Source organism: Haliotis cracherodii, unplaced genomic scaffold (assembly GCF_022045235.1).
Source record: "Haliotis cracherodii isolate W230 unplaced genomic scaffold, xgHalCrac1.p SCAF_12, whole genome shotgun sequence".
Lineage (NCBI taxonomy): Eukaryota > Metazoa > Mollusca > Gastropoda > Lepetellida > Haliotidae > Haliotis > Haliotis cracherodii.
In genome coordinates, this window is record NW_027266267.1 from 25,411,195 (window position 1) to 25,425,565 (window position 14,371).

The 14,371-nt window shown below is 39.2% G+C and overlaps 1 protein-coding gene across 7 annotated transcripts in view; it reads left to right on the top strand.

Moving 5' to 3' along the window:
- The window catches only part of LOC139458289 (DNA ligase 1-like), a 284,089-nt gene extending 273,726 nt beyond the window's left edge, over nucleotides 1-10,363 (top strand). For 4 of the 7 annotated variants that reach the window (XM_071239668.1, XM_071239669.1, XM_071239671.1 and 1 more), the window contains 4 exons: nucleotides 144-347; nucleotides 4,602-4,754; nucleotides 5,839-6,001; nucleotides 6,495-10,363. In XM_071239668.1, coding sequence (XP_071095769.1) covers nucleotides 144-347; nucleotides 4,602-4,754; nucleotides 5,839-6,001; nucleotides 6,495-6,853 — 879 coding nt within the window. In that variant the 3' untranslated portion in view covers nucleotides 6,854-10,363. The remainder of the gene's footprint in view (nucleotides 1-143; nucleotides 348-4,601; nucleotides 4,755-5,838; nucleotides 6,002-6,494) is intronic. The other 3 variants (XM_071239672.1, XM_071239674.1, XM_071239675.1) reach the window with 1 other exon arrangement.
- The last annotated feature ends 4,008 nt before the right edge of the window (nucleotides 10,364-14,371 follow it).

The window sequence follows — 14,371 nt, forward strand, 5'->3', positions numbered from 1 at the left end:
GTTGACATTTTCACTCATGACTGCACCACACACAATAATATCAAACTTGACCGGTCACTTGATGATATATAAATGTATTTGACAAAAAGCACAAATATCCTCTGTGTAGTCTTCATGATGCTATTTGCCCACTTCAACATCAGGTTGAGGAGAAGGACCCTAAGCCTGAGACAGTTGTCCCGGAGGTCGAGGCTGAAACAGTAGTCCCTGAAGCTGGGGCTGAGGCTGTAGAGGAGGAAGATGTTGTGGATATAGATTTAGAGGACCCTGAAGTCGGCAAAGCCGCTCTCAAGATTCAGGCAGGGTTCCGTGGTCACATGTCCCGCAAAACTATGCAAACCCAGCAGGTTGGAAACTGAGTAGCCCAAAATTTGAAATTTTGCTTTATGAGCTTCTGTAGATCTTTCAACCTGCAAAGTGGACACTGAATAATGTCACCACTCCTGTAGATGTAGTATTAACCATCACAGCATGTTCCATGGTGCTACTAATATTGGGCCGTGATAGATTAATTGTCAGATTTTCATCCTTGTATATCCCTGATTGTGAACGCCAGAAGGGGAAAGGGCAGTCCCTGCCATGATCAGGAATAGTCAGACTTAATCTCAGCGTTAGAAATTGGCACTATAGTCCTTTCCAAACTGCTCAATAGCTAAGGTATCATAAGGACGAGTAGAAATTGCCAGTTTTAATGGTTTTGCCCTATGTTATCATTGTAAGGACTAATGGACTGAAATTATTAGTTTCTACCCCTGAAATCTCCTGTACCATTTTATATAATCCCAATTTACAAGCTGTGAAGCAATATAGACACTGATATATATTAGTCAAAAGAAGTTAAAGAACACCTGGGTTTTTTCATATGAATTTAATTCATGTCATGTGTAGTATGTGTGTAAAACCTTCATATTTAAGGGATTTTTGTTGAAGACTGTTGAATATTTAGGTCCTTTCTTCAACACACACTATTTTTTCTCCAAAGAGATGAACATTTTTATTTAACAACACATAATTTTCAAGACAGTCAACATGTCCAGGAAAAACTTATTTTGTTATTGTTTTAAAAACTTTGGCTGAATCAATTTATTCCAGAAACTTATGGAATGAAGTAATCTTTAAAAATGAAATCCGAAGTCCCTCAAGAATATGAATTATTTTTTTCCCCTAATATCAAATGAAGTACAAGTCATCTATATCCTTGTTGGCTAGCATGTTTTTCTGGTGAAAGGCCCAGGCTGCTTTGGGAGTCATTGCTACAGGCCTCGTGTCTGTTGTAAGACCAGTGTAAGACCCAGAGGTAAACCGAACTCGTATCTGTTGTTGAAAAGCATTATGTCCTGTTTTGAGCAGGTTTAAGAAAAGTATGGCATTAAATGCATCCTCTCTTACTTCGAACAAATGAGATGAAAATCTGATAATTATTTTATCCGGATCATTAGTCCATGCTGATCATTAATACCCATATAGGACATCACAAAAAGAGTGAATGTGTCGAATGTTTAATGCTGACACTGGAATGTGCGAGCCATCACAGCAGTTCTCACTGCCGACCAATTTGTGCATGATATTTAAAGAAACTTTTAGTTTGCTTAATTTGGTCAACATTATATCGTTTGAATTTGTTGAAATTTTGAAATTTCAACATAGGATCTTAAAATTTCAACTTCATATCTTGAAATTTCAAGATACTAAATTGAAATTTGAAGATACTAAATTGAAATTTGAAGATACAAAATTGAAATTTCAAGTTTGAGTCTTGAAATTTCAACTTAGTATATATCCTAAAATATCAACTCAGGATCATAAAATTTTAAGAAAAAAATGAAATAACAAATAGCCCTCAAAGGCTTCTGTATAAATATCATAATCACCAAATACTGTCGTCAAATCCAGAGAAATAATTGCTATCAAGATAATCATGTATGACTACATTCTCTATGCGCGACAGTTTAGTCTCACTCAACGTTGTACAAGTTGTATCCATAGGCCGTCAGTGATAAAACATGGTGCCTTTGCTTGTACTCACCCATGAATTGTGTTCCATGGGTTAGAGAACTAAGACTGTGACAGCATGATGGAACTTGCTACATACACATGGAGGCTTGTGTTACAGTCATTCTCTTCAGTCACTTGTGAAACACTCATTTATCAGCTGGATGACTGTCTCCACTGGGAACAATTCTGTGAAGAGTTGCATCCCTTGGGAATGCCAGGAACCTAGAATTGTGGGTTTGAATCTCGGTCCACCCAGATTATGTTCTAGTGCTCTGTGCTTGTGGGCTTCACCAAAGTGATAAACGTCTTAGACCTGCATCACTTCAGGCTTCGCTCCCACAATAAGCTGACACACTGTGATAGCTTGTGGAATACTGTTTAAGGCAGCTCTAAACCCAACTCATTCACTCACTTACTCTACTAGGATGATACCACTCAAAAAAGTAAACTCAGTAAGTCATCATTACTTTTGAATTGCCCTATGGGGATTCTGCCTATGAAATGGTCCCCAGCAACCTATGTTTGTTGTAAGAAGGGATTTATTGGACTATTGGTCAGGCTTGGTGACATGATTGATTGCATGTCATTGTACACAGAATTCATGGATTGTTGCGCATAATATCAATCCCTGGATTGTCTGATTGTTTTCAGACTGCCATGACATTATTGCTGGCTTCAGCATAAAAAAACAATTCACTCTCACTGTTGTGGCATACATAAGAGTTCCATGGAGCACGTATGAGAAATTTGGAAGATATGAATACACATATTAATAGTATATGTAGACATAATCAGGCAAACATGATTTACAACTTGAAACTTTACATTTATCAATGGACATATATGTAAGAAGTGAATACATTTATGTTGCCAAAGTGTGCAATTGGATTAATTAACCTCATAGCTAAAAATCCTTACAAAACTGTAGAAAAGAACTGGTGCTAGTAGTTCACCTTGACACACTGCATATTGTACAAGTCTTGTGATTAAAAGTGAAAGAGCACATATGGGCATATTTTGTATTACTTAAACATTTTTCAGCATGTTACAATCAAGTGCTAAAAACATGTTTATGTTGTGATATACATTCATACATTGTTTTTATATGAAAAGCCATATGTGAGATCACATTTGTCTTTTTTTGATGCCTTATCATTTTGAGTAGCAATATTTAATATTACAGTTTAGTTTATATTAGTTTCATAACTGTTGTTAAAATTGTATTATGCATTAACAATTTGCTTGAAATATTTTTGTAGAATTTCTAAGTTTCAGCTTTTTTATTCCTTCACATCAAACTAACCATGTTTTGTCCACAAGCTTTTATCACCCCAATGAGTAGTAACGGGTGTGTAACAAGATTCAATATACGTGCAGTAGTTCATCATGACGAACACATTGTGTATATTGTTGTTTATATTGATGTTTATATTGTTAGGCCAAGAGAATGTGTTAACTGGGTTCATCCATTTATTGGATCAAAAGTCCAAATGACTTTGCTGATAATAATTTGTTAATTATTTCCTTATTTTCACTGGAAATAAGTTGAGAGTTTCATTTCCTGTCCAAGCATTATGACACATTTGGCTGGTGCATGATGTCAGTATTACTGAGGGAATTTGTTGACATTATGCTCAGGAAATGTTTACAAAGTCAGCAGCTATTCACTATTATCATGCAGTGACAGTGGGATAAAAACTATTTATTATCCAAAACGCCTACCCTAGGAGATATTGCATCACAATGCTTTGCAGATCATTGTGATGTCATCGGTTACCATGACATCACAAAGAAATGACATCACTAATCTCTTACACTGAGGCTGGCTAGCTGTACTGTGTGCACTCAAGACCCTGGTTATTACTGTCCACAAACTGAAAAAGTTGGAAGAACGATTTTGGATCATATATAGAATCTCAACCTCGTGTCAAATGTTTCCACTTTCTCAATTTGTCCTCAAAACATGTTCTGTTCTCATTCCTGCAAAGGGTGACAACCATTAGAGCAGCTGTTCATGAAACGAAGGTGTCACTGGATGTCATGGTATCTGTAGGTGGGAAGATGAATATGAAAGATGAACAGAAACGTTTCTCTTGGCCTTGTTTTGCATGATGTTCACTCACATCATTATAAAGTATAGAATTAGTCTTTCCATATCCTGCATGTACTTTCAATAATGTATGATATTTATATGTATCTGTACACACCAGGGAGGCAGATCTAACGATGTCGTCTATGCAGAAAATTGTTCAGTGCTCTTTATACATCTATATTTATCATATGTTCAAATTACATGTAAAAGCCTTCACAATGTGATAAAATATACTTCAGTTTAAATCTAAACTTCCTCTTTTTTGACGATGAACATGTCATGTTTCTGTCATAATCTCGGAATTTAGTCAACTTTTTAAACTGTTACAAAAATTATTTTAAGGAAATTTTTAACGAGTTATTTTCTGTTTTCAGCAGATATAAAGACATGCTTTTGAATTTCTAGGAGTGATTAATCTAGTGCAACTAATAATCGTTACAGCCATTACCATGGTAACCTACTGACGTGTGTGATATGTCTGATGTGTGTGTGATGTGGCTCGCTCTGCTTCCAGACGGAGGATGCTCCCGCTCCACCTCCTGCGGTGGAGGCACAGGAAGAGGAAATAGATATAGATCTCAACGACCCCGAGGTCGAGAAAGCAGCCACCAAAATCCAGGCCTCTTTCAAGGGCCATAAGGCCCGTAAGGAGGTGAAGGCCCTGAAGGTAGGTAACCCTGGTTGGTGCTTGGGCTGTTTGCTGCTGTGTCTCTAACTCACTAATGATAACATACAATGGTGTTGTGGACTCTCCAGCTTGACATGATTTGAATGCCTAAAAACAGGTATTATGCTCAACAACTGGGAATGCTGAAAGTCAGTGAGGGATCAGAATACTGAGAAATTGTAATTGTCAACATCAGATGGTCCCTGTGTGTGTCAGATGGTCCCTTTGTGTGTCAGATGGTCCCTGTTTGTGTCAGATGGTCCCTGTATGTGTCAGATGGTCCCTGTGTATGTCAGATGGTCCCTGTATGTGTCAGATGGTCCCTGTTTGTGTCAGAAGGTCCCTGTGTCAGATGATCTCTGTGTGTGTCAGGTGGTCTCTGTGTGTGTCAGATGGTCCATCTACGTGTCAAATGGTCCCGGTGTGTGTCAGAAGGTCCCTGTGTCAGATGATCTCTGTGTGTGTCAGGTGGTCTCTGTGTGTGTCAGAAGGTCCCTGTGTCAGATGATCTCTGTGTGTGTCAGGTGGTCTCTGTGTGAGTCAGATGGTCCATCTATGTGTCAAATGGTCCCGGTGTGTGTCAGAAGGTCCCGGTGTGTGTCAGATGATCTCTGTGTGTGTCAGGTGGTCTCTGTGTGTGTCAGAAGGTCCCTGTGTCAGATGATCTCTGTGTGTGTCAGGTGGTCTCTGTGTGTGTCAGATGGTCCATCTATGTTTCAAATGGTCCCAGTGTGTGTCAGAAGGTCCCTGTGTCATATGGTTTCTGTATGTATCACATAGTCTCTGTATGTGTCTGATTGTCCCTATGTATGTCAGAAAGTCACGTAATGTATCAGGTGGCCTGTGTTTGTGTCTGACTCTGGTATTCATAGTTTAAGTATAGTGAAGTTATTGAGGGGCCTAGCTATGATTGTGGGTTCAAATCCGAAAGTTGCTCTAGTTATGATCCATTGATAGTCAGCACCATCCTCATGGGTTTCATGAAAGTGATGAACATCATCACTGGGGGCTTTCCTCCCACACCAAACCATGATAGTACTGAAATGCTGAACTCACTCACTTACTCTGTATGTTTATATTTCAGGGTTCTGAGGAAGATGCTCCACCAGCAGCAGCTGAGACCAAGGCAGAGGAAGAGGAAATTGATATTGATCTGGAGGATCCCCAGACCGAGAAAGCTGCCATAATGATTCAGGCACAGTTCCGAGGATTCAAGACTCGCAAGGACATCGACACTAGCAAATCAGGTATGAGCCAAGGAAAGTCTTGCCCTCCTAATGTTATATGCTGCAGTGATGATCCCATATTAGAATAGGCCACCACCCTAAGCTAGTCATGACAAGTGATACACCAAGACTGGACAAGGCCACATGGATCATTGTCTCTCTTTAACATTGTAACGGAATGCCTTTATATTGATTCAAATGACCAATCAGTTTTGAAAGTGTATAAATGCACATGTGCAAAGCCCCAATGTGAACTCTTTTAAAAATTGGTCCTCAGCAACCTATGCTTGTTGTACAAGGTGACTTAATTGATCTGGTGGTCAGACTCTGTGGTTTACATCTTTGCTCATAATATCAACCGCTGGACTGACTAGTCCAGACTTGATCATTTACAGACCACCATTGTGTACCTAGAATATTGTTGAAATATTGATGCATCGGATGTTAAGCAACAAACAGTCTTATGGGTAATCTAATATTGTGTATACATGCATGTTTTTTCCTGCATTGTTAGAAACGACTACAGAGGCTGCCCCAGGTGAAGCTAAACAGGAGGAGGAGGAGGAGGTTGACATCGATCTTACTGATCCCGAGTTAGAGAAGGCAGCTATGAAGATCCAGTCGGGCTTCAAAGGATACAAGGCTCGCAAGGACATGAAGACCTCAGAAGGAGAAACATCACCTACCAAATCGGAGAACGAGAAACCAAAGGAAGAGGCCAAGACTGAGGAGGAGGAAGAGGTGGACATAGATCTGAATGATCCTGAAGTAGAGAAGGCAGCCCTGAAGATTCAGGCTGGATTCAAGGGATTCAAAGCCAGGAAGGATGTGGGTGATGTCAAGAAGGAGGAGAAGAAAGAGGACGAGCAATAAAGTCTCGGGATCACGTTTCCTGTAATAAGAACATGTAGAAGACATTAGCATTATGTGTCAATTTGTGCCAACAATATATGTTATGAAGATTCACCATTCTGGGCATGATTGAGTTGAGTTAACCCTATAGGTTGTTCACCTGACTATTTGTATGGAGAGTTCACTAATCCATATGGAAGGTTGTTGTATAATGGGTTACTGGAATGTTTTGGGGTTTTTTTTGTTTTTCTTTGAAGTTTATGGGTATGCAGGTTGATAAGCAATAATTAAGTTAATATTTTGGAATGTCTTTTTGGGAGTACAGTTAAATGAGAAAGTATTCAAATGGATGACTTTTGGCAGTGGGATCAAGTTTTATTGAAGCATAAAAGTTAATTCGATCATGAATTTGGAGAGGTTATTCATTAAGAAATTACGAATTTGAATTTGAATTTTGGTTGTTTTTTATGTATTTGACAGGTCTTAATTTTGTTGTTCCTGATTCAGTAAGATTTAAATGTTCTTTCTTACCATAGTGGTTTACAACTGTTATCAGCCTGATTCTATAATGGTACCAAATAGTATGTGATGAAACTGTGATACAGCGTTAAAGTTCATAATGTTCATCCCATCCTTCCCTTCCACTACCGCTGCAGCAAGACAAACACTATATCAGTGGGGAGATATACAATGTATCATATATGGATATGTCATTGTGTGATATATGTTCAGCATATCTTGATATCTGTATTGAGACATACAATATATATATCATGATGTGTGACAGTCGATATACCATAAAATGAAATATACACTATGTAAAGGTGTGATATACATATATATCTCACATGATGTGATATACAATATGTTCTAGGTTTAATTGTTCTCAAATTGTTTTGGGTGAAAAAATACTATCCTTCATATAAGCTCTTTTCAATATATCAGTGAATCATAAGATATTTGATATATCATGTAATAAGTTAAATTCCCAGGCTTCCAGTTCATATGTGTAGGTTTTGTTTAAGACTTCAAACACTGTTGCCTAATGTTGCACAAAATAACCTCTACTCAGCAGAAACATAGGGTGGGTTTGTTCACACCCCATGAAATGTCAGATTTTACCAACATAAAAGGGATCAGAAAACTACTTTTACACCACATAAAAATGTGCTTTTACAGATCGGAATTCTTTTGGAAAATATTTGGAAAGGTTTATGAAGATTGTCATAACTTTCAGTTTGTCACGGGTGGAAATATTTTGGGGAGTAGTTGTAAATATTTCTTATAATTTTGTTTCTACCTCTATATAAGATTTACTTATATCTGAAACTTGATTGAGCTATACACTCGTCTTGGACCTTTAACAGCTATAATTGGACAGGTGTCACTGTATAATGGAAGCATTATTGATCCCAGTAATTTTAAAAAATTGCTTTCGACATCCAAGTCCCAGAATGTTTAATGTCTTTTCATATATGTCATTGCTATTGGAACTTGGGTGTTTGTGATTAGCTGTTAGGGTATTCATTGTTTGGAAATAATATTTGTTCTGTTATCTCTGGGAAAGACAAACACATGATTTAGTCAGGAAAAGTGTATCTGTCATATTCACTAGCATGAGGGTATTTTGATGCTACACACAATCAAGTGCACTTGCAAATTTACATAACTATATAACTTGTTGAAGTTGTTGTTGAATTCTTTTTTGAATTGTTAGTGTGAATAATAAATGCATCTTCAATCAGATTCATGGCTTCATCAAAGTTCTTTAGCAGCCATGTGCAGTTTTCTTGACAAATTTGAATTATTCCAATTCAGCAAGTGGACTTCACTTATCCATTACTTTGATGAAACTATGAGTTTTATGCATTGTTATCAATTTTCCAGTCATTCTCACAAACTGTATATGCACGTTAATATTTCTCCGAGAGAAATCTTATGAGTATAACGTATATCACTGAACTATGCACACAGTGTAAATTCCAAATCCTAAGCAATTCTAGTTCTTCTTTTATAGATTGTTATTTATGGATATTTGCTAGAGATTTCATGTATTTTCAGATATCATATCATTTAAGCCGTGTTGACATAACTTTATATGCACAACTTTATATACACAATTATATTTATAGTTGTGTATTTTGTAGCAAATATAGCTGTGGAATATCCAATTTTCCTAGGTTTCAGTGATTATTCATTTCTTCATTTTTTGCAATGTTTGTAATCTTGGAAATTTTGCATACTAGTATCTATAATCAACAAATTCAAAATACTCAAGTTTAAACCTGTTAAATGAGTGATCTTTTTCATCTCTGAGTAATACTAATCTCTTTTTCGATTATCAGTTTTTCACAATGTTATGCCTAATTTATCTTTCTCTGCCGAGCGTATTTCTCTGTATATCAGTATTATTTATTTATCAATAGTCCTGTTTGTGTTTTTATTGATGTATCTTTTTGTGAATGACTTTCAGAAGAGAATCACTCTGTTCTGGTAAACTTGTGTCGTATTATTCAGAATGAACATTTATCAAATAATGAAAGTGATTTCCTGTTTAGGTTTATGATCGTACAGTTTTCTTTCATCTTTCATTTTGAGAGATGTTTTACTTTATTTGTTTAGTTTATAATTGTCTTTGAAATGTGGAATCTAATGACAAATCATTTTTGTATAGTATTCTAATGTATCAAATATAATCCTTACAGAAATACTTATGTACTCATAGGACCTGGGTCCAGTTCACAAAGTGATTGTATTTTGTAGACAATATATAGAACATAACATTTATGTCACACTGGGCCTATGGTCTTGGTAAAGATTTGACATATGATAACGTAATTCAAGACATTTTAAAACATTATTCTGTGCTGTCTACATTCCAATGCAGTACGTTTGGTCGATGCTACTTATTTCGATAGAGCCAGGGTCTCTTACTGAGAATATCATAGCCTTGTTGCTATAGCAACCTGACCCTGCAGGAGTATGTTAAGTGTATGTATGATGGTATAGGTCGTCTTGCTAGTTTACTGCACCGACAACACAAACTGTCCCCATAGACAGGGGGTACAAACTCTCGTGTCTGTTTAGTCATTTCAATGTTATAAACTCCCTGGTTCGATGTGCTAATTCATTAACAGTAATAACTTTTGGGTGTTTCAGTTCTTACGGGTCAGTGCCCAGCTCTATGAACAGAACTTGCAAAACTCGTATCGTAAGACCTCGGTGAAATGTTTCTTAGTTTTGCAGTTCCTGATTATGACAATTACACAAAGACGAAGTCTCCATTTCACAGGCGTGACCATATATTACCTTTTACGTAAGAGATATTAATTATATTCGACATGGGACCTTATGATTTTATTTGACGTGTAAATATAGGGCTTTTTTAGCCAGTAATTTCTGGTAGTAATTGTGAGACAGAGAGTTTGTAGCCTCGATAGACGCTGTTACTTCACTCTTCAACACAGATACATCTAGCAGGACGCTGACTTGGTCAGGTATATTTGCTTGTAATGAAAAAGTATCTCTCAACACTATTTGTTTGTTTTATCTGTTGGTGGGGTGAGGTGAAATGGGGTTTAACGTCGCGTTTAAGATTCTTGCACTTATATTGCGACATGCATAGACGTGTGTGGCTACTTGTACTAGTTCGGACTTCGGCCGGATTTATAGTGATAGCCAACAGTTTAACGTTATCACGGCATGTCAGCATAATGTGGGAGGAAAGCCCAAAGTGATGCAGGTCTCAGACGTTTATCACTACGGTGAAACCCATGAAAAACCTAGAAACATAATGGGGGCGAAACGGGATTCGAACCCACAATAATAGGTTTCTGGCGTGCCTAAGGGACGCAACTCTGCACAGCGAATCGCGGCGCCTTAGACGACTGGGCCACCCGTGCCCCCCGCCAATTGTCAGTGACACTTGACACTGAGTGAGATTTCTCAGTTCGCTATACACGTCACTAATTAGTGATAAATGGGCTTGTCGGTGATCAGATATCAGTTCGCTGTAGAGAGTTCGTTATATACGTAAATTTTATATGATGTTATTTGTTTGCACTTGGTGAGTGATAACCGTTTTAGGACCTTTCCCTCACTTTGGGTGCACTCTTGTGAAGTGCACGAAACACACCCCTGGGGAATGGTTGAAAATGCAGACATGCTCCGCGGGGAAAACCCGCCAGTTGTGTCTATATTTTGTGTGTTATAAACCACCAAAATCCTGATCAAAATGAAACCAAGAAATATCTTCTTTTTCAAATAACCATCAGTGTGAATTTAAAATGCACATGGACAACGTAAAAATAGCCACACCGAAAGAAAAAATGTTTGATACAAAATCGGAATTGAAACGTTAAGTAACCGGAAATATTATTGTTTTCATCATGCTCGATTGTACCTGGAAAATTGTGAAATCTGGACAACAAAGGTTGGAGCTGCTGGAATACTACTCGACATAAGAGGAGAGTTGAATATTGGAAAGTTGAAGTCATCCCTCTTGTCATACAGTATTGTGTGGAGCAATGTTATCCAGGGTGCCTGTAAAGACTGACCAGTGTTGATGGACGCAGTGGCTGCAGTGATTGTAGAAGCAAACAAGAAGCTCGCACTGTGATCCATTATAACAATTCAAAACAATGCCAGAGAATAATCAGTTTCCAACATTTACCGAAACAGATTCCATAGGGCGTAAAAGGCAAAATAGAGATGGAAATTAAAAGAATGGATCACTGAAACTCAAAGGGTAAGCATGTCCTGTTCTCCCCGGAGCATCCGCAACTTACACATACCCGGCAGTTTAACATGAATACCCCACTCAGTCGCAGTACACAATCAAGTCCCGTTATTCCGACATCGATGGTTGCATATGATTATGTCGGATAAACAAAATTAAGCAGTATCAACGTTCGTGATCGAAAATCGGACAACTATACGATAGATAACGATTCAAATACGTAGTGAAAAAAAACCATAAAATAAATATTCATATTGTTATGTTACAGTGTGAGGGTAATATGCTTTCTTATCACGCAACCCTCAAAAGTTAAACACAAAACAACTGTTACGGACTGTATGACGCATTAAAAATAGTCTAGCATAGTCTGGAATGGAAGTCGCAACTTAGAAACTGGTATCGCAAAGCCTAAGAAGCTGCTTTCTAAGTGGTTAATGTTGACTTCCTGTTAGTCATTCCATTGGTAGGTCATAGTTCGCGAAAGGTTGTTTCTGTATTTGGAGCATTACTTGTTTATTGTCAAGCAGGTTTATCTGCAGCTGTTGTAATATGCAGCTACCAGTCGACTCGTCTCGCATCAAAACACGGGCTGTGTACTCGCGGGCAGATGACCACGGAGTACGATGATCACTGTGTCGGATTAACGAGACTGATAATTCGTTGCAAATTAGGTGTGTCGGAGTCGGATTGAGAGACTGTCGGATTAACGGGTCTAAATAGCACTGATTTAATCGGTTCCCATCATTAGCGTCGGATTAACGAGTCTTGACTGTACTGACTTCAAGCCGACCAGTTCTTGGTTCAGCCCCAAAATGCCGAGCACCAGGCAGGGTAATAACAAGTACCATCTTCGACGTCTTTTCGTATGATGGCCGGGGATCTGACTCCCGACCTTCCGCGTTGACTTACCGTGTGACTTACCGTGTGACTTACCGTGTGACTTACTGTCTGTACTAGTCCGGACTGATGCAGATTTTATAGTGCAAGCCAAATGAGATACCGTGTCCCGGTTTAACATGAATAGCCCTCTCAGACACAGTATACTGACTCAGAGCCGACCAGTCCTTGTTTTAGCCCCTTAATGCTGAACACCAGGCAAGGAAACAACAAGTACCATGTTCTAAGACCCGCAGAGCGAGAGAGAGAGGCACACACATATTGTTTTACTATAAACAATAATTGTCTGAGGGAACGTGTGCTACCAGTGTGCAGCTTAAAACATCAAACAAACAAAACTTGCTGATGAAGGTGGACTACAACGGACCAGGCCTTATTGGTGCGGAGAGGTGAGGACTGTTTCTGTTCAATTTATCTTAATAGATAACTCTCGGCATGGCACGAGACAGGTCGGTGGTCTGACAGCTGGATCCCCGACACCGGCGCCAGGACACCAGATTACAGACATTGACAACACCGAGAAATCACCATCTTTCTAAATCGGAAATAGCACCATTCCGAAGACCTGAGCGTATTCGTGGGGATGAATATATAGCTTCATCACCGAGTCGTTAATCAATTTGTCAGTATAACTAACTTCCGTCTAATCTTGTTCAGGACCGGTTTGTCAGTATGGGAAAAGTGGGGTATTTTTGTCCCGGCGGACTAACGATTCTCCAGACGCTTTGTGTGCCTGTCGTCCTCGCACATCTGGGAGCCCCTGGTCGTGCTGACAAGATACAGGAGAAGAGGAGAACATCGCGTTATTACCAGGTGACGTCCGTGTTTGATTTCTAAAAATGCTGACAGTGCCGAACAATAAAATCACTCCAGGAAGAACAGGATCCCGACCACGGCACCGGTGATGAATTACACCGTTACACGTGATGTATGGTTGAAGGATGCTAATAATATAAAAAGCTCATATATTCACCTTAATTCCTCATTTCTTGAGGGGCACGGGTGGCCCAGTCGTCTAAGGCGCCGTGATTCGCTGTGCAGAGTTGCGACCCTTGGGCACACCAGAAACCTATGATTGTGGGTTCGAATCCCGGTTCGCCCTGATCATGTTTCTAGGTTTGTCAGCACCATACCCGTGCTCGTGGGTTTCACCGAAGTGGTAAATGTCTGAGACCTGCATCACTTCGGACTTTCCTCCCACATTAAGCTGACATGCCGTGATAAAACTAGAATATTGTTAAAAGCGGCGTTGAACCAAACTCACGCACTCATTTCTTAATTCCTCTTGAAGGGACATGGGTGGCAAGTTGTGAAGGGCGCCGCAATTTGCTGTGAAAAGTTGGTTGCGTCCCTCAGGCGTGCCAGAATCATGTAATTGGTAATTCCAATCCCACTTAGGCCATGATTATTTCTAGGTTTGTCAGCACCATACCCGTGCCCATGGGTTTCATCGAAGTGGTAAATGTCTGAGACCTGCATCACTTCGGGCTTTCCTCCCACATTAAGCTGTCATGCCGTCCTATAACTGAAATACTGTTTTAAGCGGCATTAAACTAGACCCACTCACTCACTCAGTTTACAGGTCTGCCGACCCCCCAAATCAACAGTACTTGGGCAAGAATCTGTTTAAGGCTTCTTTTATAGCCATTATCAACGACCCATTGCCCGTCATCTTATTAAGTGGCAGTGGGGTAGCCTTGTGGTTAAAGCGTCCGCTCGTCACGCCAAAGACCCGGGTTCTATTCCCACATGGGTACAATGTGTGAAGCCCATTTCTGGTGTCCTCCGCCTTCATATTGCTGGAATGTTGCTAAAAGCGGCGTAAAAACACACTCACTCTCTCATCTGATCACAGTACGCCTGGTGAGTGTCATCACCGGAAGTCTGTACTGGTGTCGAGTTCT